We start from the raw sequence: 27,058 nt of genomic DNA, 5'->3' as shown, positions 1-27,058 counted from the left end.
TCTTCATGAGAAAATTAGGTTCAAGTGCTAGCCATCAGTCCTGACATCAGATCCTCATTTGCCATATTTTAAATAGCTTCTACCTCAAGAAAAAATTAGGAAGCTATATTTATGCCACAAGGTAAGGAATATCTCAACAACAATGAATGTGCAGTTTCTTAGGGACAGGAAATTGTGCTGTGTTGCTTAAGACAGAATCATCTTACCAAAAGAAATAAGCTATGTTTTGTACTTATGATACGAATCAGTCAAGCCTTTTTTTGATAAGAATCAAATGCAAAAATAAGAAAAAATATTTTTAATGAACTTTGTATATTGATATAATGCTCCACATTCTGTGTCAAGATACCCATACAATATTTATTTTCTCTGTATTACCTGTAGAATTGCCAGGTTGATGGGGACTTTTTTTTTTTTGAGCCTGTGTGCATGTTGTATGTCATTCTTTCAACCCACTGTATGCAATCGTTAACAATTTTCACAGATATATATTACAGATATACTCAGATACATATTACAGATATACTCAATATATTAAGTGCTAAAACTGTTTGGATAGTCATTTTGTTCAGTCTTATCTCTAGAAGAGTTAACAATGCATAACATATCACATTTGGTGACTAATGTTAAACTAGAGGAAAATATCTAAGAAAAAATATCTAAATGAAGAAATTTAACAAAGTCAACCACAATCACCCTTCATGCAGGGGCAGTAAGGGAGAGATGTAATGGGTCTGCTACAAAACATGGAGAGAAATGCTGTTAGGAATACAGAAGCAATGAAACAAGGAACAGAGGGGCATAAAATATAGCTTACCTGGCTCTAGTGACTATCTAGAGTAATACTTTTACTGATACTGAACAATATTTTCTCAGGTGGGTGATATACTACATTTTTTCTACTCAGAAAAATTAAAAAAGCAATTAAAATGTTGGGATAGCCTTCCTTTTGTCCACATTTGAAAAACACCCAGATCACCAGTCTGTGGCCAGATATGACTGTAAGTATAAAGCATATATCTGGGTAAAACATGCTGCAAATGCTAATAAAACTGAACTGGGGTTCCCTGTAAATGAAATTAGAAGACGAGACTTCCGAAAAAAAGAGTATTATGAGAGAATTTCTAGTACTTGGATCAACTTCAACGGCTTACTTTGGCTTTGGTTTTAGGTACTTTTTCAAAATGTCATATATGGCAAGCTAATCAGTGCCTGTAAGTTCACAAAGAAAGAGTTTTGAACTCTTATAAAGTGTAGTAGGAAAAAGACTGTTAAACCCCACTCAATGCTTTGAAAATTTACCACCTAGTGTTCTTGAAAATTATTTCTTCTGCATGAAGAGGACTAGAGGACTAGAAAGAAGTAATTAACTGAAGAAAGATGTTCCTTGAGGTACAAAAAAAAATGCACAAAACCAAACAAAAACCCCCAAACAACTAGAAACATAAGTTTCTTAAATCAGAATATTTATTGGTGATTTTGGGAAGTCCAGAAGCTATAGTCCTTAAACCCCATTTCTTCTCTGTTGTTAAACTTGTTGTCTTATCAATCGATAAATGGGAAGACAAATGCTATTTTACAAATAGAAACCTGGGAATTTTACACCCCCTGTCATCTTTAAAAAGGAGAGTTCTGGTAGTTTCTGGAAAGACTACTCAAAGAAATACCATTTTTTGTTTCAAGGTGGTAATTTTAAGTACTAGTACAATATCTTCTACATCCCCCTGTGCCCTTTTGAGTTTGTTTACAGCTATTTTTTTGTGTATGACTTAGTTTCAAATTTGCAATTTTTCTGACAGTGAAATATAAGATAACCACTACGGACCCCGATTATAGTCAAGATTTTACAGACTTATTCATATATGCTGAATGATTTTGCTCGTAATAACAATACGTATATTTATAGAATTCTTCTTTTCTACCTCCCTGAAGCTACACACTGACCAAGATAAAGGAGATGGGAATTTAAAATACATATTAACAGGAGATGGGGCTGGCAGTCTGTTCATTATAGATGAAAATACAGGAGATATTCATGCTGCAAAGAAATTGGACAGAGAAGAAAAGTCCCTATATGTGCTACGTGCCAAGGCCATAGACAGAAAAACTGGAAGACAAGTGGAACCAGAGTCTGAATTTATCATTAAAATCCACGATATCAATGACAATGAACCAAAATTCACCAAGGACATATACACCGCCAGTATTCCAGAGATGTCTAGTGTTGGTAGGTAAAAACTTATTATTATGTAAAATACCAACGGGTTCGAGTTGATTTGGAAATTTTAAGTAATTCATTATTTGAGGCACGTCATATTTGAGGCACTTAATTCTGTGAATATCCATGTAACTATTTTTGTTGCCACTAATATATCATAAATTATTAATTCTGCTTGTATGTTTCATCTTCACCTACATTTTCATCCTTTTTCTACACTATAGGCTATTCTTTACCCTTTTAACCCACCACAACCATCCAGGAATGCAGCATATATTGTTGTCTTATAAGTTACTACATAGTTTTACTACAGCTGTGAATACAACTTGCGTATAATATGTCCTCTTTGTATTTGTAATGTTTAATTTAACAAACCTCTCTGTACCTTTAAACAAAAACATCTTTAAACATGTAAGTATGTAAATCAATTAAGGTCTCAAAAATCTTGCAAAAATATTTTCCTGAAAGCGCAAAAAACCCTTGTTTGTTTGTTTTGTTGTTGTTGGCTTTTTGTGTCCGTTTGGATGTTTTTCAATTATTTTTTTCTCTTTGGTAGCAATATTAGTAGTTGCTGGTGTTTTGTTGCTTTGTTGTTTTTTTTTATGGGGTCATTTCTGGATTTTTTAAAGTAACAAACATGAACCCCTTCCCCAAAGAAATAAGTATTTTTGTTTAAAAAAAATGTTTTTCTCCATGGATAAAAACTTGCAGCTGTTCACAACAGCCACAATGAAAAGTAAAAATGTGGAATCACAGTAGAAGATAGGTGAGAAATATAGCATCAAAGGAAAAAAATTCTCTGAGTTTTTTTAAAATAATATAAAGTCATAGATAATATCAGCACACATTCATCAGCAGTTATCATGATTACCTAAATGTTCTGCTGTTTTATAGAGGAGACAGTGTCTCTGATGAACAAGCATAAAATACATAGGCTATGGGAAACAACTGACAGAAAAATTCTTAAGAGTTATTTATGAATTGCTGTAATGGTACACAAAATCAGCCCTGTATGATGGCATTGCTAAGAGACATAATAAAATACCAATCAACATTTGTGACTAATACGTATCTTTGCAAAATAATTTCCAGAAGCTAATAATTATCTCTGAAAGCAGTAACAGAAGTATAATGGAACAGAAATCTATTTTATAACTCCCTTTTATAATCATGAAAATGGAATACCTACAATAATATGTATAATGCAAAGAGTCCAAGAATGGTTCTTTTAAAGATACATGGAAAATAGAGCAATCCTTTCCATTCAGAATTTACTTTGGTGATAATCTGTGAAGGAAAAATGTTGGCAGTGCACTTGTCATATTTAATTTGAAACATATTTGTAAGGAGGGAGCTCTATAGGAATAGATAGGGTAAAAAGCATGATGTCCATGCTTAACCATGTCACTTAGCTCAGCTTCATCAGAGTCAGTGGGGAAGCAGGAATAACAGACAAGAGAATAAGATCCAGTGCTTTGGCAATGGATGTGAATTTTTAAATCTATGAAATGTCTATGTTTGATGAGGATGGTGATAGAATAAGTACCATCATGCACTTTAAGATGAGAAAGTGTCCATAGAAGACCCAAGTAAAAGTGAGCATTAGAGGAAAATGATTTAAACAGTAACAGGTGTGCCTTAGATTTCAATTTGAAGACATAAAAGGGATGAGTGTTACTCTTTGCTCTGTTTAGTTGACATATGCATTTGGGGATATGAAAGCTACACTGGAATGGCAATTTTTAGCATTTGAAATATGGCCAAATTTTTTAGTTGGCTCTGGATTGTTTAATTTAAAATAGAATTTCAGATCGGAGGATTGTGTAAAGTCATAAAGGAAGAACAACTTGTAAAATTACTGATTAAGCAATATATATTAGAGTTATTGCTGCTGTGAAAGTAAGTGCATCTGAAAGGACACGACAGAAAACATATTGAAAATTTAAAGAAGGAAGGAAGGGAGGAAGGGAAGGAGGGAGGGAGGGAGGAAGGAAGGAAGGAAAGAAGGAAGGAAGGGAAGGAGGGAAGGAGGGAGGGAAGGAGGGAGGGAGGAAGGAAGGAGGGAAGGAAGGGAGGGAGGGAGGGAGGAAGGATAGATAAGGGGAGGGGAAGGGGGAAGGGGGAAGGAAAGGAAACAAAGGAAAGGAAAGGAAACAAAGGAAAGGAAAGGAAAGGAAAGGAAAGGAAAGGAAAGGAAAGGAAAGGAAAGGAAAGGAAAGGAAAGGAAAGGAAAGGAAAGGAAACAAGGAAACCTGAGATCCAAAAGTGCAATCCAGAAAACCAGAAGACTTCAGAACAAAAAAAAAAAAAAATAAAGGCTCCTTAAGTCTATGTGTTTGTCTATAACAAATGGAAGAAAGCATGACTAATGAAACAAAACCAAGAATCCCTGGAGAAAGGTGGTCATCTTTACTAAAACTACATAAAATGAAAAATGAGCAGGTCAAAAATTTGGGGGAAAATCTCAGTTTCTTCCCATCTTTCACTTCCTCCCAATGTTGTGCCTTTTTTCTTAGCTATTATATTTATGTTTGCCAAGTTCAACAAATATGACAGCAGATATTTATGAAAGCTCAGGAAAATGTCACTAAGACTGAGAAATTGAAGAGGAATCACCACTAGCAATCTTTCCAGCGGTGTGTGTATCTGTTATTCAAATGACATATCATACTAAATATTTCTCACTGTGTTACTAAATGTTTCTCGGAATAACTAGATCTGGAGCACACAAGGGAAAATAATAAGTCAGCACCACTGACAGAATGTGTAATTTTCAGTACCAATATGCAAACTTCATTCATGTTTAACTACTTTGACAGTAAGAAAAGTGAAAGTGTAACAGGGATTTTCAGCACAACCTATCCAAGCCCAAGGGAAAATAGGAATGCTTATTTGTACACTTGTTTGTGCATACCCAATCTTATAATATCTACACTGCAGCCTTCAAGCTATACATCAGTTAGCTTTGCTTTGCCTGAATAAGAGCTGGTCATATCTCTGGGTACACCTAAAATGCTTTGTAGCAAAGTTAGTACGGGGAGCAATCAAAGCCACTGAATTGAGTTGGCTGCAGTGCCACTTCAGATACATAACTTTTATGGAAATAATCACGCTAAATGTTCACAGTGCTATTAACGTAAAAAAAAAGGATGAAAAAAATTAAAGAGATTCTGAAACTCACTAATATGGAATTTGTCATTAAAATCAGCTACTATACTGAAGAACTGGAAGATAATAACTGCGGTAGCTATATTTTTAAAGAGTGCTTGAGTTGACTGGAAGAATCTTGAGATTTATGTCAGAAAAGGTAAATTGATTCAACAAAAAATAATACTGTAAAAAACCCAACAAAAAACAAACAAGAGAATATGCTAGACAAACCCATAAAGGTTAAACAAAACTTAATATAGAAAGTAAAGGAACAATGGACTTTCAACATTTTTAACCTGATGGAATGCCAAAGCTGTAAAATATAATCTTGACCACACTGAAGAGCAGGTGGATTTGAAGCATCACCTGTTCTGATTTTGTTATATTTTATCAATACTACAGGAAGAAACCAGGTAAGCTAAATACATATTATGCATCTTGAGAATAATCTTTTCATTTCCTTTTCATGTAGAAGGAAAAGTACAGCCCTGTTTGTGCTTAAAATGTACTCATTTAAACTTCAAGGCTTACACAAATAGAAGCTATAATCCAAGAATTTTTTCAAAGTGAAAGAAGATGGCTAAAAGAAACTAACATAAAATTAAATAAAAACTAACCCTATGCCTCATTATGAAAACAACTTTTCTCAGGATATAAATCAAGTTATTAAAAAATTTTTTAAAAAGGAAGTTAACAATGAGATATCCTTTGGAGATCCATCCCTTTGACACCTGGTTCAATATTATTACATTCTCCCATACTTGCCTTGCTAATTTTAATGAGCAAGACTTACTATTTTTTCTCATTAAATATCTTTAGCATGCAGATGAGTAATATTTCATAACATATTTTTAATCTTTAAATTGATTCTATTACGATAAAGGATAATGCCTAATTTAGGATAATGCCTCATTTCGTTATACTTAGCGGCTACTTTCTAGATTTATGGATCTAACCAGAACCACCTCCTGGTTCAGAATTTCTTCATGACAAGATACGTATAAGGATAGAGGACCATATTTTAAATGTTTAAAAATTTTTTTTCATTGCTTTTATTGCTAATATAGTGATAATAAAAGTTACTCTTTAGCTGAATACTGAAGTTTGATAGAAGGACATTATATATTAAATGTATATATATGTATATATATGACCATTTTCTACTCAGGAATACAGGATTACAGCATGCCTAAGCCTGCTTCCTGTTTAACAGCTACTCTAAATTATATATATATATATATATATGTATATATATAAAATACATAAACAAAAAGAGAAAAACAGATTAAATTGCAGTAAACCACACAGGATAATGCACATTATTACAACCAATTTATTACTTTGCTGTTGTCTGTGAGTGCAGTGGAATATGCTAAACATCAATGACACAATGGTTGCGTCAGAAGTTCCATTATCATTGTTCACTATTTATATAGTATCTCTTAAGAATCTATAAGCATCACCATTACTACTGGGTTTAAGGCTGCATTCTTATATTTATCTTTAGTTACATCACATTTTCAGTATCAGGATCATAAACATATATTTGTCATTTGGTATAGAAAACTCTTAAAAGAAAAATAGGAACAAACTGGCTTTATGGTAAATTAAAAAAAAAAATAAAGAAAGTGAGGGAGGGAGGGAGGGAGGGAGGGAAGGAAGGAAGGGAGAAAGAAAGAAAGGGAAGGGAGAAGAGAGAGAGAGAGAGAGAGAGAGAGAAAGAGAGAAAGAGAGAAAGAGAGAGAGAAAGAGAGAAAGAGAGAGAGAAAGAAAGAGAGAAAGAAAGAAAGAAAGAAAGAAAGAAAGAAAGAAAGAAAGAAAGAAAGAAAGAAAGAAAGACAGAAAGAAAGACGGAAAGAAAGAAAGAAAGAGAGAGAGAAAGAGAGAGAGAAAGAGAGAGAGAAAGAGAGAGAGAAAGAGAGAAAGAGAGAAAGAGAGAAAGAAAGAAAGAGAGAAGGAAGGAAGGAAGGAAGGAAGGAAGGAAGGAAGGAAGGAAGGAAGGAAGGAAGGAAGGAAGGAAGGAAGGAAGGAAGGAAGGAAGGAAGGAAGGAAGGAAGGAAGGAAGGAAGGAAGGAAGGAAGGAAGGAAGGAAGGAAGGAAGGAAGGAAGGAAGGAAGGAAGGAAGGAAGGAAGGAAGGAAGGAAGGAAGGAAGGAAGGAGAAAGAACCAAATACAGTAACCATCATATTTTTTATTTTTGAATTCGCTTATGTCAGTAAGCATTAATCTTCAGATATGTGTAAAAGACTAAATGGAGACAGCTATCATCTTTCATATTTCAGCAGGAAATAATTATATATTATTCCTGCATGTTTTCCGTGCTTTCAGATGCTTATAAAAAAAAAAAAAGCTAAGAGTGACTGTCTTGACTTTGCCATGAAAGCAAAGCTTATGAAAACTACTTTCCTGACTTGCACAATTTCAGAATGCTAATTGTTAACATATACTCCATTTTAAAATTAATTTTTGAATTAGCTTTAAGAAAAAGATATAGTTCTAATAAACATTTTAGCCACAAATTCATATTTTACATTCTGCTGCTAAAATGAACTATCAGAATTCCTTTTAGTCAAACTAAACATGATAGCAGAAATTCTGTAGCTAGAATACTTCTAACAATTCTATTTCAATTTGCCACCCTAAGTAAAGAATTTCAAAATCTCTATAACTGTCAGAATCTGCATATGGTTCTCTTTTTAAAATGCAATATTTTTAGCCTTTTTAAATTTATACTTAATTATTTTAATGCAAATTTTTATAATGGAAAAAAATCCTTTGTAGGAAAAAGATGAAAATATAAAATAAGAGTTCAATGCCTCATAATAGTTTCTTAAAATAAACCTTCAATGTGAAAAAGACAAAAGCTTCTTTTCATTTAACAGTTTAAAATGTAAAACAATTTTTTTCAGTAAATTTGAGGTATTTTAGGTTTTTTTCAGTTTTGGACATGCGTTCTGTGAAAATAATGCATAGCATTTTTATTTACAATAGGCTTCCTACATTTTTATTGGAAAAGTATATGGAATGCTTTATAAAATATTTGTGTTTGGCATGGGGCAAAAATTCTTCAGAAGAGTATGAATGGGTACTTTAAAATTTTGTATTTCCAGTTTAAAAAACAAAACAAAATAAAACCAAACCAAAACAAAACAACCAATGCAACAGACTAGATCAGAATTTTTCTTTTTTTCACTTAAATTATTCTATCATTTTTATAGTTATGGATATAATATGGCAGCATATATTAGCTCTTCAAGAAACAGAATAAAACCATCCTCAGAGGAAAATCTGTGAGTTTACAACACTCCCAAATAATTAAGAGATATCAAGAAACAAATAATCATGCATTCTGACCCAAATGAAAAGCAGTAGTTTCCTTTTAGGATCCAAAGAATCAATGTAACTGACTTTTTAACAATAACATTTGGGGATTATTGTAATTTTACAGCTCTATTCAACATCAAAACATAACATATGGAATCAAAAGTAAACATTAATTTGTATATTATATTTTCTCCTTCAGAGCTTTGTTAATTTTTATCTTTACATAAATCATTTTAAACATTAGTGATACTACAACATTCTTTGTTACTGACTGAGGAAAATAACTTAAAAAATATAATACAAGCAATCACATAAAGCTAGTATGCATATATTATGCATACATATTTGTGAAGGCAAAGAGAAAATTGCAATAAAGATGTAATGTTTAGAAAATTTGGGGAATTTCTCATACATCATCAGAAATACCATAGTTTCCTGAAAGTTTATGCAGAATATATTAATCTCACACTTGAAAAAAAAGACACTGCACATTCAGAGAAATAAGGAATAAAAAATAACCTTAACAAGATTCAAAACAGTGTTTCTGAAGAATTTAAATCTTTCACAAATTTAAGCTTTACAGAAATTTTTTAACAGTTCAGATAAGCAGACCTCATGTTACAGCCAAAAGGAGTGACGCTCTTCTTTTGGCATCTCTGCTCCTAGTTGTGATGCTTATGCCTTACCCACTGTCCATCTAAACCCCAAAGAGAAAAGTTTAAGGACCTAAATAATTAGAAAACAAATATATTGTATAAGTCAGTATTCTTTTTTTCACTATTTTTGTTCCCTAGGTCAGATCATATGAGGTTATATTTCCAGAGCTGGGCTTAGGGTAGTGACAGGACCATGCAAAATATAGCAAGTAAAAGCAGGAGAGACTCTTTCATCCAGCAGTATCTAACCTCAGCTAAAAATTCACTTCAAATACTAATTTTTCTTCAGCTACAAAATCCTCATATTTTCTAAACAGGACTTCTCACATTCTTTCTTGTCTTTTTTTTTTTTTTTTGGGGGGGGGGGTGGGGGGAAGAGGAGAAGACACCACAAGTCTTAAACCAGACTTGTCTATTCACCCCCAGTGAGTAACTGTTTACTCTTGGTGTTAGGAAAAAAAAATAATAAATTTGGATTTTGTAGAAGTGTTGTTGACAAGTAAAGGTAGCTAGCACTTGCTGTAAACACAGGAAGGTATAATTAATTCTCATATTTCTGTCCCATGGGAACTGAGCCCCTATCAACTCACTGTTAGAAGTTTGTAACCTCTTCTGAGCTCCCATAAACCTCCATTTGCTCACCGTTGAGATTCTGGTCTGAACTATTTCTTGTAAGGAGAAATAAGATGACAGAAGTTCAAATGTTGCAATTAGTAAACAGGACAGGTTACTTTTAAAGCATATGGGACTTTAGGCTTTGTAAACTTCAGAGATGAAATTTTAAGGTGACTACAAACTCATTTCATCTCTGTATGTCTCATTTTTCCCACTAATTATTAGGAGATTAGGACAGCTTTACTCCATACATTTGTTGAAATGTATTCAGCTACCACAGCAATGGACATCACAGCACCTTCGGGCTGGTAGTCTTCCTACCAAGTGGAATTTTCAGACCCACGCTATGTTACATGTGGCTCCCCTTCATATCTCTGAAACAATTCAACGGAATGCTGTTTCTCTGGCTACTTTATTGCAACAAATTTATTTCTTATGACCTCTATACAGTGAGAAAAAAACAAAACAAAACAAAAACCTGAGACCTGGACCTCTCCAGATCAAAGCTTGAAATTAACACTTAAAGTTCCTATATCATATTTACACTAAAAATTGTTTGTTGCATCCATTTTCCTTCCTTTTGTAGATTTTCAGCTGTAACACTATAATCACTAAACAAAAGTGTAATGGGCCTGGATTCTTTACTTAGTACTTTCGCTCATACTTTTGCAATGCAGTGCAATGGGATATATTCTGCATGGTTGGAGATGCTGTCCTCCTGGTAGGTCCTTTCATCTTTTATGGCTTCACACCTACAAAAGTAAAATTCTCACTGATATTCTGAAAATAGGAAGGAACAGCCATGCTGCTTCAGCCAGTATATATATCTCTTGATACAAACATACACCCTTCAGTATAAATGTTTTACAATTCACACCCATGTGCAACCTATTTTCAGAGCCACTGTAAATATTAAGTTCCTATGCATGATGTGAGTTTACAGGCACCTAATTTATTCCTTTGTGAGCTCTTGCAGCTACCAACCACCAAATAATTTTGCTTCTTTTAGACAAGCTACAGTATAAGAGATGTGATGAGCTCCCTCTCACACTTTTGCAGCCATGTTGAAGCCGTGGCAATTGAGCTGCTGGTACTAAGGACTGGAATAGCTGGGACTAATTAACATTAGAAATATTAGGAACATCTGTGTCTTTATCAGAAGGAACATTTCAAATAGAGGCATACATGTGTTATATCTTTTATTAATACTAAAACATAGTTAGTAGTAGTAGTAGTGGAGGTTATCTGTTGTCGAAGTACAGACCTTGCTCTTAAGGGATAATGTTAGTGTCTCTATATCATGCAATTGCACAAGATCCTTTCCTGACACCATGTAGTTAAACTACTTGTTTAGTTTTAGGTGCCTGAAAAAAATCCTTTTCTTCCGTGAAATTATTTTTGAGAATCAGATTTCTCAAATGTAGGCTGGGAAGACTGGATACACAGATCTAAGTCAGGAATTATAATTAATTAGATGTAAGTTAAATTTTCTTGAGAACAAATTATATTGAGAAGTATTATTTCTTTTTTTTTTTTATTCTGGTAAAACAAAGCACATCTAAAATGCTTATTTAGTCTAATCTTCTAAAGATATAAGCTTTTCAGTTTTAAAAAACAAAGGCAGCTTTCTCAATGTCTGAATAAATGTTTTAGTTGTTAATGTTAGGAAGCTGAATGTTAGGTTTATATTTTTAAATCATTCTAACAAACACATGCATACATCTGTTTTGAAAGTAAAACACAAAGGCAGGTACGTTTGAGGTTTGTTTGGGTTTTTTTACCATATTTCTTTATAACTTCTAGGTATTTCCAGTATGTGTAAGTGATACACAACAAATTTCAGTGTACATAAAGATGCTTTGACATAATTTTCAGTCTTCCAAAGAGGCAACAGGTTCATTAAATGAATCAATTTATCACAAAACAAAGGACAAGACTCCTGCACCTTTATTTTTCCCATGTACCACATTTCGTGAGCTATCCCCCTTCACTTCTATCCCTCAGTTTTAGTAGAGCTACTGGGAAATGAAAGCTTTGTCTCATGTGAATCTGAATGATTAAGACTACTTCTATTACAAAGGATTTAGCAGTAGCATATGGCCAGCCTAAGAGTAGCAAGCTCAGGAAAGGAGCATTACCCCTGGCAAAGAAGTCCACTGTTCTCCCTAAAAGAGACCATCTAATGGCTCTCTATTGAAGTGGAAAGACTACAAATGCCCAGAATGGATAGATTATTGTTAAATAAGTAAATTTCTCACTTAAAATGTGCCCATACATATATATGTATATACAGTAGATATATATGTTTATATATATTGCAGAAATAAAAGATAACATTTCTTTTAATTAGATAATGAAAATAGGTGTAAAAATTGACAATAAGTTTCTGGCAAGATAGAAGTTTAATTACAGAAATGGCAGTTGCTGCATGTATGGTTTTCATTGTTCAATTAACAATTCAGCTCGAAATCTATTATGCATCACCATTTTTACTTCTTGACAATTGTATAGTAAGTTTCTAAATTTTATGTGTCATACTCAGACTTCATAGAGTTGAGAAAAAGAAGGTAAGAAAAGTCTTATCCTGGATTATCTAGTCTAACGCCTGATTATTTGAAAGCTACTTCATATTATTCCACTGAAACAAATTTATATTTTAGTAAGTACATGGAACAAGATAAGTTGCATCATTTCTCATAGTAATCACTGTATTTCTCTTAATACCTTCCAAAATTCACATCTGTAAGTTTTCACAATGATACCAATCTTGATGTACATCAAAAACTCAAAGTTTAGCCCTAAAAGTTGGCAATTATTAAAAAGTATTTCTTTTTTTAAGCTTTCTTTTTTGCTCTTAAGTAAAACCTTTAGAGATTGTAGATAGGACTTCAGGTAACTACTTTTGAGAAAAGGGCAAAGCAGAAAACTTCATTTAACAGCACCCTGAAAATAGCGATGAAATAACATCCTTATGTTTACTTCATTATTTTAGAAACTAAAAATTACAAATAGAACTGAAAACTTAGCTGGAACTGTTGGCTACGCATTGAGATATTTAATCAATAGATAATCACATTGCAGCCTTTACAAACTTCTACTTCTCTTACCAGTGTCAATGGGGACAAGCTTTTCCTAAGTTTATAAAAAACAGCTAAAAGGTTTTTCCCTCTTTTGGAGTATTCAAGAAATTAAGATCAGGCAAAGGGTCAAGATCATGAGCTCTCATCTTTATAAAGAAAACAAGTGGCAGAGTTCCTGTGACTGACCTGCCGTGGATGGCAGCTGTCAGTCCATAAAACTGGCCTAATTCCACATACTCCTTAAAAGCATTATAGGCAGAAAAAGTGTAACCAAGGTAATTAGCTGCCATATTATGGTGTTATTTGTTGCTCTTTCAGCATACTGGTTTCATTAACAACTAATTCTAGTTGGTACAACTTTATTGTATGCATAGAACCTCAAGGCCCAGAAACATGCTACTGGTGAGTTTCATCGCTATTCTGAATGGAAATTTTGAGGATCATTTTGTAATTAATTCTTTCCATTTTTTTGTTTCCATTTCTTTTTTTTTTTAAATAGACTGCAGATAATTGCCCTGCCTAAAAGAAGTTTTCTAATTTTAAGTATTTACACCATGTTGAACAAAATGAAGATTTCTAAACTGAAGTTCATTTATGATAGATGGCAGATCATTTTATACAGTAACTCTTTAGTCACTAAGAAGCACAATGTAAAAGCTAGTTAACATTAACACTTAAAAAAGTCTGATTACTTTTTTCTCTGTCTCAGCTCTGCCATTTGACATCACGAGTGTTGTATCAGAAGTGACTTTCTGTATGGTGAGGAAGTGAAAAAGAGCTTCCCAAAAGAATAAACATACACAGTTGTTCACTTACCAATACTTCAAACTAATTCTCATTCTTCTTGCTATTTCTCACTTGCTACTGCATCCATAATGCTTTTCAAATTCTCACACAGAGCACCTGATGCACTTCACAATTGCAATTGCTTCCAAAAGAAAACTAAAGTTACTGTGTCAAGGTCTTGAACAGCTTGAAGGCAAGGGCTTGAGGTTTCATTCGGCTATAGCCATTCTTTCCTAGTTCAGTTTCAGACATTATGTTACAATGGTGTACGCATTGTTATTACTGGCAATAATCTCTACCCCAAGAAGCATTTCAGGCAGATTAAAGACAGAGTAGTTCAGTTATATTTCATCTTTCTATGTGGTGAGACAATCATTAACGTATAACTTACTTCCTCAATGCAAGATCTAATAACACAATCTAAAACGTGACATAATCTTGTAATAAAAAAAAGAAACATTGGACAAAACTTCAAAACACCAAAGCACAACACACACAAGAAATTATCAGAATTATTTCCCAGTACCCATCTACAGGAGCTAGCACTTCTAGACTGACTTCTAGACCAGTCATTATGTGAGACTATATACAACCAGACATAAGAGACAGCATGTTTTCAAATGAAATTTGAGACAGCATGTTTTCACCTCATACCTATACAGCAGACTCTTAAAAATCATCAATTTTGTATAATGTGATTTATGAACTATTACATCTCCTGTTTTATGCCACCTTTTTCTGTCCTATATTTTTTCTTCTTTTTTTATATATTTTTTTTCAATATATATGGCTGAACTGCATTTTAAGCACCTTCTTATTTTTCCAGTGTTATTGCTCCTTTGAGTTAGGTTCCTTTATCAAATTGTGTTTATATACAAAAGAGCAAACTTCACCTTGCAGTTCCCTATTCCTTAAGCTTTCTGTCAAAACATAATAGTCATATCTCAACCTTATTTAGCCCTACTCTTTGTATTGAAAGCAATCTGAAGTCATATAGTCCAACTTAGGCAGTAATGAGATCCTTGTTGGTGAGTTTTATGTATTCCTAAGCATTTCAGGCTTAGGTAGTGCCATGTGACTGCTCCTAGTTCAGAATTTCTCCAGTTTATCTTCCAGGCATAGATTCCTATCCAGAGAGAAAAACCTACTCTCAAAAGCAAAAGCAGTTTAATAGCTCTCAGAATTTCTGAAAATCACTTAAACTTTCACTCATGTCATCAGCAGGGGCATCTCCATAGTATCTCCATGTGAAAATAATCCTTGGAGCCATGTTATCTATCTGAGCTAACTCTCTGTCCACTTATCTTCCTTAGGCTTTTAGCCCACAGAATTTTAAATTTTGCCTCCAGAGGTTTTCCAGAGCTCTCCCAAATCTTTTCAGCTTGTAAACATAATCCACTTCTAAAATCTTCTCTTGATGAACAAATTTGATGAATGGCAGATTGTCATTATGCTTGAAAACAGGAAACAAGCTCAAGAGCTTCTCCTTTAGAGAGATAAAGTCCTTCCTACCTCTCCACTTACCCCAGCTGGCCTTCTATTTCTGAAAACAAAACAGCCTTTCTGCTTTGAGTGGAGCCCTCTCTTAAATCGAGCTAGATATACATACGTACACACAAGTTCTCTGTAAAAATTAGAACTTTTCAATAACTGCCAAGTTTGACAGAAGTTGACTTGAGACAAAATAGAAAGGAAGTTGTTTGGTAATGTAAAAAACATCCTGTTTCAGCATTCCTGATCTTTTTTAAATTACTGAATTACTTCTTGAAAACTATATATGAGAAGGCCAAAGTCTAAACCAAGCATTTTTCTTTAAAAATCAAAATTTTGAATTGATCAGAAATCCTACTTTTATAAAAATATGTCAAAATCAAGCTCAAAATGCATTTTCAAGTTACAGAGTTCCCTTTGGAAAAGAAATGTCAGGATTCTGAATGATATTTAAATCACTACATCATTTTTCATTCAACATTCATGGTGGAATCTTGAAACACACAGTTCTAACAACATAATCTGCTCATTTTCTTCACCCAAGATGTAGAGTACTGTTGAAAATGAAGGTTACAGAAAAAGTTATCAGTAAAAGCAGCATTTTCAAAAAGACGCATATATATTCTTCTAACTGTCAGAAGCTGTTCTAATTCATGTTAGCTAAAGGAGCCAAGTAAGAGCATGAGTTGCATGCTGAAGAGTACGACTTTAAGTGAAAAGGCAGCAAAATGTACATCTCTTCTAGTAGAAGATCTCTTTTCCTCTGTAGGGTATTTACTTCAGCTTTGCAATGTACTCTGATATGCTATAAGACCTAATTATAACAAAGGAACTCTTTCAAAGACTGAATTGCACAAAGAAAAATGAAAGTATTTTAAATACAATTCAGAGAAGAGCTCTTATTTTAAATTCCTTTTCAAATTTATGGTTTACTCCTCATGATTTCTAGAAATCTGTCTTAGTGCGACTCAGTTCTGACACTGAGTTACACTTCCTAGGTATGGAGCAATGTTTTTTCTAATTCAATTTTCCTTTTTTGACTCTACATTCTTACATGCACGTACATGCCTACATACACATACTCACACACAGACACACATACAAAGACACTACTTGAACAGATTTAGTCGTCTTCTCTCAGGTTATCTTCACAATCATGCTTCTGTATTTTTCAACCCTTATATTAGGACTCTATCCACCATGAATGTGTTGTCAAAATGCTTAAGCTTACTGACACAAATGTACATCTAAGCAAACAAAAAAAAGAAAAAAACAAACCACAAAACCAAACAAGTCCCCTATCCCCAATGTTTCAGCATTCATAAAGCTTGGCAAATTCAATGCTTTTAGCAAACTGCTGTTTCTTGATTATTATATACAGACATAGGGAAAATCTTTGAGAGACAAACAAGTCAATCTCAATGCTATATGAAAGAAGTATTAAGAATTCATCTAAACAAAACCCAAAAAATAACCTCAAAACAAACAAAAAAGAAAATTAGACATACCTCTTGAGAACTCTGAGATTCAGTTCACATTTTGAGATGGAATAGGCTTGTTTGGTAAGCTTGAATTGAAGTTCACTTTATTTTGTGATGTTTTCACTCCTTAGACCGCTATTGTACTCACTGCCACATTTTCTCTGTCATCTTTCACACCAGTTTGCCTGTGTGGTATATTAGATCATGGTTTGCTGCCAGAGGCCCACCCTGCTGCTCCCTCCTCAACAGAACAGGTGAAGAAAATAAGAAGGAAAAGCTTGTGAACTGAAATAAAGACAGGGAGATCACTTGCCAATTACCACTGGGGGCAAAACAGTCTCAACTTGGGAAAATTAATTTAATTTATTGCCCATTAAAAATAGAGTTGGATAGTGAGAAACAAATAGAGAAAGTAAAACGCCTTCTCCCCACCCACAATTCTTTCCAGGTTCTACTTCATTCCTGCTCATGTTAGCATCTGTGGAAGTATCTCAGAAAAACGCTACTTTCTAACATAGCATCCCGATTTGCATTTTAAAATATGCTGACTTCTGCTGACTAATATGGGATAAAAGCTGCTTGTGAGGCAATCTAGACTATAAATAAACAAATGAAAAAAATGCACCCAGAGTCTATGGGTACTATTCAGGTGACGGTAAGGAATTGGCATAGTTGTCTTTAATTTAAAAGATCCAAACTAGTTTTGCATTATTACCAATTATTTCATTATTCATTACTGAGTTCCTTTGTTTCACTGCCTTTTCAGACCCCAAAAGCTAACATAAGTTTCTTTCCTCATAAAAAAAAAAAAAAAAAAAGCTGCACAAACATTGCCTATTGTCCATGCGGATCCTATTTTATAATACAGCAGACTGTTGGCAGAGAAGAGAGTGAACTGCATGCTGACAAATTTTCTGAGTATATATGTGTTAATTGTTTTTCATGATTGTACCATTAGTTTACTAGGAAGCAGTAGCTGTTATAACACTATTTTTTCACCACTGTACAAAGTTTAACAAATAAAAACATCAATAATTTGTAAACTATAATAAGATCTCATTCTATAAAGATCCACTTGAATTATCTGATAGTAACCTGCAAAGTTTCTGTAGGGTTACAGCTTCTATGCTCTCCTCAGGAATCATAATCATATGGCACTTGAACCTCAAGAAACAAAGATATACGTTCCTATGTATATTTTCTTTTAAATCAAATCAATATGTCAGGAAAAGAAACTTAATGTGCATTCAGAGTTGTTACAACAGCACTCGAACATCTGTGTCAGCCCAAAAACAGTGCCTAGATCAGGAGGCCACAGCAGTAAGTTTTACTCATGAAAATATTTTGAGTTTTTGTTTTTTTTTGGGGGGGGGGGGGCAGGAGGGGGTGGACATATCAATTTCCCTTGATTCTTAACTTTTAGATGATACAGTGGCACATAATGTAAGCGAGATTCTACTGACGACTCCTATGGTTTTTTATAGGATAGGAAGTGATATTGACTCCCCATTGGATTTAGTTTATTAGCCTTTTTGAAAACAGATAGGACTCATAGAACATTACATTACTCAAGAAAGAGTCTTAATTCTTTTGTCCATATAAGCACTTTTTCCAGACACTGTTATTGATAGGTTGTTCTTAAGGATTCATTTCTTCAGTATTTTCTTTACATCTCAGCTTGGCACACAGATGACCTTCAATTGTTTAATCTGGCAAAAAGTAATCTAGATTGCCAATGGCAAAAATCCTCCTCAGATTTTGATGAATTGTGACAAAGCTTTTCTACATCTTTGTTCTGATGGTTTGTTGCAGAGAAAGAAGTAATCTTCCCCTCTTGTCATGCTGTTCAGATAACCTGAAATATTTGGAATCGTTACTATTATGTAGGTAAAGCTATTATGTATAAAGTGGTATCATGTACTGTGAGAAAATAGATGCATCTAACAGGACCTAATAGTAATGTGAGCGTTCATAAATCTATTTTGATTACTCTGGGTTTCTACTTTCCCCAATGCCTTGTGCACATGGAAGAGTGACAGGAGAGATTATTCACTTTAGTTCCATTAGTCACAGGTAAATGAGTATCTTAAATTTACAGTCAAGACATATTTGACTGCAAGTTATCTGGGTGAACTTCAATCTAGAGGAATGTAAGTGAAGCAAAAAAAAAAGAATAGGAAATTATATCACTTAAGAGGACAGTGCTCACTAGACCTTTGTCTTATAAGGAAAGTATAACATAAAAAGTAAAACATAAAAAATAGCCAGCCAAAAATAGGGTAAAGAGCTTCTCAGTTGGCCTTCTGTCCTTGGCAAGGAGTTGAAGAACATTTACCCTTCTAGTTATTGGGCTGCCTGTGTTTATCCATACAGGCTTTAGATTGTGTTAGCAAAAAGTATCCTGACATCTTTAAAATTGCTTAGAAAGAAAAGCTTGTGAGGAACAGTTTTGTCCTTTCATATATTTTATAAAGATGTCTTTACAGAAGCTTTTATTTGCTTCTAAACCATAGACTATATCAAATGTATTGGCTCACAATGCTGTTAATCCCATATAGCCTATATTCTTCTCATTGTGACCACAGGACATGGGTGAGGCATTTTCATACAAAATAATTGAATGTTAAGAAAATGTAATCGTAGTTTAATGGCAATTATTTGCCAATAGGGGAATAACTTTGATCAAAAGAAAAACAAAATAAAACAAATTCCAGAATTTCTTACTGTAAAACCAAGCTATTTTTTTTAAAATCATCTTAAAAATTAGTTAGGATGAGACAAAATATTTTCTTCAATCTGACTTCAGATATTTGGAGATGGTCATCTAAGCAAAAAATTAGTATCGGGAAATTTGCTTTAGCTTAATTGACTAGTAAGCCAAAGTTAAGAATCATGATGGTACTTTCCACACAGCAGTTACCTATCTTAAAGTGAACAGTTTCAAATCTGTTTGTCCCCCAAAACACCCAATGATGTGTTTGGTTTCAGACACGTCAGTCCCTCCTGTGTACTTGAAGCTTGAGTCTTAAGTGATAATGATTTAGTCACAAGGAAGAAGAGATTTTATTTTATTGTCTGCTTGGGTAGGATAACAGTGGATTTGTCCACCAGTTGCTATTCAATTTTTGGTTAATTCAGTACTGAAACAACGATATGTGGTTTACAAAAAGTAGGTGCTGTCATAAAATCTGCTGCTTGTTTTCTTTTTTACCCATTTAGGAACATCTGTTATTCAAGTGACAGCCACAGATGCGGATGATGCCAACTATGGAAACAGTGCCAAAGTAGTGTACAGCATTCTCCAGGGACAGCCATATTTCTCAGTGGATCCAGAAACAGGTTAGCAATTCATTCTTACTTTTTGCAATGACAGAGGTGTGATGCAGGGATCAAGACACTTTTCATTTGCATTTAAATATTGGAACAAGTCTATGGTATATGGCTTGCCACAAAGCTGATACGTATTTTCTAAATGAAAACAAAAATCACAATTAAAGTGTCAAAATAATATTATTGCAGAAGAAAAAACATTTTACTTAGCATGGTAGCATCTGGAAGATGACTGGTAAGTGTAAAAGTCCACAGTTCAGAAAAGGTGTAGGATATTGTAAAGGATACAAAGAGTCATGAAAGCATTTAAGATTATTTTACACCAATTTCTGGGAATTCCATCTGTTTCTCCTTAAGAAAACAAAAGGGGAGCTGGATAATTTCAGAATGTAAGGCTAAAAAAAAAAAAAAATCCCCAAAGGCAATTCAATTATTTCTAAAAGCTTGTGATACATTCTTGACCAGTAACAATTTTAAATTCAAGATGCTTTTTGAAACTGTACTCTGATCCCAACAGCTATTAGAAATGAAGCAAAAAGCATTAATGTTTTTAAATTGCAAGGCATGCCTGGAAGTCCATTTCATTGTTTTACAGGAAATCAGATGAGAAAAAGACACAAAGAAGAAAAAAACTTGTATGAATTTTGCGTATCTATAATCCAAACTTTAGTCTCAAAAAAGAAACAACAACCACCACTCTTCCCCACTCCAGATACCTAATCCTAAAGCGCATAAGACTTAACAGACATTGCATTAGGTTTTTCCTGCATTTTATCAAAATTCTTCAACCTTGCAAAGCCACCACACCTCTAAATAAAAAAAAGTTCTTCTGGGCTCTGGATCCTGGGAGGATTTAGGTAATTTCTCTGTTCAGGGTATGGGATTTTTAGTTTTCTTACCTGAGGATCCTACACTCTGTGTGTTGTACAACTGTCTGATACATTTAAAATACATTTATGAAATTCTTGAGATCAGCCACCCAAAAAAAGATTGTCTAACACTAATTTTACAGTCTTATCCAAATCTTTTATTATCTATAGCCCTAGATGATTTACAGTGGCCATCACTGGGCATTAAAATATATGATCTATTGCAGTCCAAAAGAATTAAGCTAGAGCATAAAAGAGTTCAGCCTGTGCTATAATACCAAAACCTCACCAGGACTGGAAATTACATAATCCATTAAAATAATAACTGGGCATGATAGCTAAACAATTAATTAATTCAACAAATATGTTTATATTTTTGTCATTAAAAGAATAACTAGATTGATTTAGCACATCACAAACAATGAATAATATCTCTGTTACATTTAATTCCCTTTTTCTTAAAATCACATTATATCAACCACAGACTGAAAGGCTTATTTAAGTATACCTTGTGTTGATGGCTGCATTAACATCTGTGCTTTTATTTATATCCATTTAAACCCACTGAAATTAAAGTGGGTGGTGCTTTGCCTACTTCACCTGTCTCTCTTTTTTCTCTCTTCTCCAAGGCATAATCAAGACTGCTTTGCCAGACATGAGCAGAGAAAACAGGGAACAGTATCAAGTGGTCATCCAGGCCAAAGACATGGGAGGCCAGATGGGAGGACTGTCAGGGACCACAACTGTGAACATCACGCTGACTGATGTCAATGACAACCCTCCTCGCTTCCCTCAGAGTATGGAGCATCTAATAGTTCTGTTGCTTTCCAAGAGCCCCTCTAAAATCAGCTGTTTCACTGTCACCATCTGGGATCTTTTCTCTCCCCTTTTTAAAAGTATAAATAGAGTCATATAATGATTTGTGTTGGAAAGGACCTTAAAGATCATCTAATTCCAACTCTCCTACTATGGGCAGGGACATCTTCTACGAGAACAGGTTGATCAAAGCCCCATCCAACCTGGCCTTAAACACTTCCAGGGATGGGGCATCCACTGCTTCTCTAGGCAACCTGTTCCAGTGTCTCATAACTCTCATATTAAAGAATTTCTTCCTAATTTCTAATCTAAATCTCCCCTCTTTCAGTTTGAAACCATTCTCCTTTGTCCTATCACTACTTTTTGTGGCCCTCTCCTGGACTTGCTTGGGCAGATCCGTATCCCTCTTGTGTTGGGGTCTTCGAAGCTGAACACAGTACTGCAGGTGGTGATTTAGAAAACTCTCTCCTGGGCTTGAAGAAACTTGAAAAACACTTCAGTACCACAGCAATAAGTACACTCAGAATAGTAGATAAAGGTCAACCTAGAAGAGGTTTTTAAAAATATGAGAAAACTCTGACAGTGTGGAAGAAAGGATTTTAGAAATTGCATGTACCTTTTTTATCTCTGTTCATGACAACAGATTGCTTTTAAAAAAGAAGGTAGAGGAAGTACTGCAGTCCTCATAAAATATAACTTGAATTCACACTCAAGAGTTTATTTGCTGAGAATCACCTTCATATGGGAAACTCAAATAACAATTTTTACCTGCCTTCCTGTTTGACTTCAGGAGGAGATACTGCTTAAACACCTATAGCATGATATAGCCATAATATTTTGGCAAATAAGAATTCTTGAACCCAAATTAAAATGCAGTGTGGAACATTGCATTATGAGCTTTGTTGCTGAATTAAATTTTTAACACTTCCTAGGAAATCAAACATAAAGAAACATCTGGAGGTTTTGATTTCTTTTTAGATTAGTTATGAAGAGGGTCATACCTTCAAAGACCTATCTAGTTTTGGAAGTTTGTTCCTTCCAAAAATAATTATCTTCCATTTTCTCTTATGTGAGGCAACAATAGGTGAAAATGCTGCCCAAAGCTGAGGGTGAATTGCAAATGCAAGCAACAGAATTTAATGTCAATTAAAAACTCAAGATTGATTTCTTGGAGGGACAGAAGAAAGCAAAATGGCAGTGAACTGTGAAATACTGGTTGTTCCAACTGCATTAAGAAGAAACAAATTTTCTGTTTAGCTTTGTTTCTTGAAAGGAATCTTGGATAGTTAAAAGTGGATAGCCTGAACTGAATTTAAATGGCAATGTAATAAAAATCTCATACATTTTTAATTCAATTGTAATTTAAGCCAAAACAACTATCTCTCATGCCAAAAATGTGTAGCATCACAAAAATGAGGAATGCTTTCAGATGTAAAAACACTAGAGATAGTTATTTATCCTGGAATAAATCATAGGTAACATGATTGAATCTGTTCTTACAGTATTTCTGCCTCACTGGCTGAACCCTTGAATTTGAGAAAGCCTTCAAATTTACTATTTAGCTCCCAGGAATACTTACTATTATCTCATTTTCAGCCTGGTTTAAAGGAATAATATGCATTTTAGTCTGGGTGGATTGCAGCCAGTCTACTGTTTTCACTTACAACCTTGTAACAGCAAATGCAGTTTAGCATCAAGTATTAGCTTCCATTTTGTTACACAACTATTTTAATATAAGGTATTTACAGTGACACTCTTTTGTACCTAGTCTGCACAAGTGGAGATGGAAACTCCTTCTGAACTTAGAGGTTTGGTATAGTCCTCGCACTTAAAAGGAACCTTCAGGACCCTATATGTGTCTTATAAGAAAGCAAAGGACATGTAAATATAGGAAACAGGCTAGTTGCAAGAAAGACACTTGACTATACTTCACTACAGGCCAAAACAATTTATACAGCTTCTTAGAAGACCCTTCAAACAAAGACTGTGAATTTTAACATATGCTACTTTTCAGACTCTTATAACGTGTTTTTTTCAATGCTTCTAGCTTACTCGGTAAATTAATATTAATTTACATAAGAAAACAGATGTAAAGAAACATTAGATTCTGGAATGTCCCATGTAAAAATGCTGAATATATCATTTGTGGGTTTTTTACATTTTTCTTGGTAGCAAATAACTGAAAGTATTTATTTAGAAACATTTGTGTCTTGATAGTGATGAAAGCTCTTCATTGACTAGTTCTGGATGGTCAAGAAAACTATTTTTTCTGCAACAGCATGTCTTTATATTTAGATTTTTATTGCATATGTTGTCAGAAAATATGTATACATTTCTTTTTTTTTGTCTGTAATCAGATTTCTTTCTAGCAAGCCCTTATTATAAAAGCATTAAATGAAATCAACCACTGAAAGAGCACAAAAAGTATATACAGGGTAAATTAAAGAAAACCTGAGTGAATCTCCATTGCAATTAACTATAGTGATTAACATGAACATGTATCCACACGCTCTTTATCCTCTTTAGTATGTGTTAACAATAATGGATGAATGAATTACTTTCACACAGAACACCTACAAATCTTGAATATATTTTTTCAAAAGAATAAAAGAAAGCCTGTTTTAGTTTAGTGTCTTTCGAAAAAAAAAATCCACACTGGTTTCTACAAATCTCGTGCCTGGAGAAAAGAAACAAACAAACAAACAAAAATCTCTTACTATTTCTAAATATATATAGAAACATTTCTAGAAAACATATATACATATATAGTTAAGTAATGAAGGTTAGAACTGGTGTCCCACAATGACAACAACAACAAACCATTAAAAGCACAGTAGTAAAAGGCTTTGAAGAATCACTAAAATTTTTTGTGACAGTTTGTCAATCAACTTCAAACCCTGTTTTAAAGTTTAGTATGATGACTAACAACATTTTTTTAAAAACGTTTCAAACTTCAAGTTACTTAAAAAAAATCCAGGTGAAACAGAAAATGTTTTTTATTCAAACGACTAAGCTTCTCAGAACAATAAATACATGATTTTGCTCTTCTAGGTACCTATCAGTTCAGCTCTCCTGAGTCTGCACCGCCTGGGACCCTTCTTGGCAGAATTAAAGCCAATGACCCTGATGTAGGTGAAAACGCAGAGACTGAGTATAGCATCTCCAATGGGGATGGATCAGACATGTTTGATATTGTCACTGACAAGGACACACAGGAAGGGATCATAACTGTCAAAAAGGTTCATTTTTTTCTTCCTCTCTTTTATATGAACTTAGCTCTCCAGATGTTACAGTTATTTTCCCTTTTCCAGGGGAAGGAAAGGTAGATCTCACAAGGGGTCAGGCTGCCAAGAAGTTATTGTATTAGTTTTGTCCTTTTCTTTCTTCAGTATCTGTTATTTTCAAGTCTTGAGGGAAATTTACTGGCATGTCACTTCACATACAGCAATATTTCAGTTGCTACTTGCTACTGTCTGTTCAGTATATATACTCTCATACACAGTTCTTTAAAATTAGGGCTGTGAAAACCTGGAGGAGTTCAGTGCACAGTGGGGTTTGCCAGCTGAATGCTGCTGTAAGGCTCACAAGGCTTGGAGGCTCACCTGAAGTTTGATGAACTTACACCTTCAAGGCTAAACCGCCACTTTCTAATCTCTCCAACAGTCAGGTATCTCTGGTACCTAAATTCTGTCTTAAGTCCAAGCTTGGTGAAACATAGTGCTACATATTATGTCAATGGAAGTCTGCAGAGTAAAGACGCGTGCAGAAATTTAATTCAAAATACCATCTCTGACACATTTATTGGTTGCTTTTTAATGTTTAGACTGTTAAGCTCTGAACACTATTTTTGGTTCTATTCTGACTGAATGTATCAGAAACAACTGATACATATATATGTCTCTAATATAGATTTATACACATATATTTGAAACATGCATATATTTATGTATGTTCATGTGTATATGTGCGCATATGAATTTATACATCAATATGCATATATGGATCTTCATAACATAAATGTTATGAAGATAGATAGGAACAGATAGATAGGAAATCAGAATTCATATTTTTCTTTTCACACTGGAACATGGGGGCCAAGGACAGGTCTAGGTATGGTAATGGGGGAGGAGTAAGGAAAAGGGAAACAGAACATAGAGCATTTAAGAGCTGGGATAATTGTTATTACCAGTGGCGTGAGACAAATAAGACCTTTAGCAACTCCCACTGTATACTGAGTCCAAAGTCTCTGTTTCTTTCTCTCTATTTTCCTGTGGGTTGGTTTTCTAGGGGTTCTCCTGGTTTTCAAGGAATCGGAACAAATAGTAGGCAGAGAGATCATAATTGCCTTGCTGCTTTATAATTCTCCATACATTTTCATAGCTAGAATCCATTCCTAATATACTCCACCTTCACCAAGATACATTAAATTTTAGAGCTTTTGCTCCTAATAATGCGTACACTTCTCATTCAGCATTAAAAACTTAAAATTTCTTGTAAAGTGATTCAATTTTCTTTACTATTATTATTTGCTTCCCAGCATCTGGATTTTGAAAGTAAGATGTTATACACCTTAAGAGTGGAAGCCACCAACACGCATCCTGATCCTCGTTTTCTTCAGCTGAGGCCGTTCAAGGACACAGCTCTGCTCAAAATTTCTGTGGAAGACATAGATGAACCTCCAGTGTTCAGCAGACCCTGGTATTTAATAGAGGTAGATGAAGATGCTAAGGAAGGAAGCATTATTGGACAAGTTGTAGCCCAAGATCCAGATATAACAAAGAATGCTATAAAGTAAGCCATTACATAACATAAAATGTTTTAGATGTGGGTCAAGTCTCAGGCACAAAGAGTAATGAGAACACAGTGTAACAGGGAGCCACTGAAGTGATTAAGCACATAAGGGCTACTAAAAAGGGTCACACTGAAATATCTATGGGAACTTGTGAAGTCAAACACAGTTAACAGTGCAGGGTATGCTTTTGAAGGCCAGCCAATAGTCACTAGGTGAAAAGAAAGGAGAGTTTGGCATTTAATTCGCATCCTGTTCTAGTACTTCCACCAAAATTTTCATAAGATTATGGTTTTATACCATGTTTCCAGTGGCAAAAGTATGCAAAATACTCAAAATGGTAGTGTATTTCTAAACCCCCTGCTGGTTGATGGCAGTCAGCCTTCTGTACTTTCATAATGACCTAGACATAATATTGTCTACCATGTTCCACAGTTTAATTATTTAATTATC

General features: G+C 34.1%; 1 protein-coding gene across 3 annotated transcripts in view; it reads left to right on the top strand.

Annotated features, from left to right (window-relative positions):
* Nucleotides 1–27,058, top strand: part of CDH9 (cadherin 9) — a 95,683-nt gene that overhangs the window by 53,372 nt on the left and 15,253 nt on the right. For 2 of the 3 annotated variants that reach the window (XM_062617700.1, XM_062617701.1), the window contains 5 exons: nucleotides 1,933–2,227; nucleotides 20,021–20,140; nucleotides 21,630–21,797; nucleotides 24,868–25,055; nucleotides 26,354–26,607. In XM_062617700.1, coding sequence (XP_062473684.1) covers nucleotides 1,933–2,227; nucleotides 20,021–20,140; nucleotides 21,630–21,797; nucleotides 24,868–25,055; nucleotides 26,354–26,607 — 1,025 coding nt within the window. The remainder of the gene's footprint in view (nucleotides 1–1,932; nucleotides 2,228–20,020; nucleotides 20,141–21,629; nucleotides 21,798–24,867; nucleotides 25,056–26,353; nucleotides 26,608–27,058) is intronic. The other variant, XM_062617702.1, reaches the window with a different exon arrangement.

Source organism: Pezoporus occidentalis, unplaced genomic scaffold (genome assembly GCF_034315485.1).
Source record: "Pezoporus occidentalis ecotype Australia unplaced genomic scaffold, CSIRO_AGI_Poc_V1 ctg2, whole genome shotgun sequence".
Taxonomy (NCBI): domain Eukaryota; kingdom Metazoa; phylum Chordata; class Aves; order Psittaciformes; family Psittacidae; genus Pezoporus; species Pezoporus occidentalis.
The sequence above is the reverse complement of the archived record's forward strand: the minus strand, read 5'-3'. Positions and strand labels throughout refer to the sequence as shown.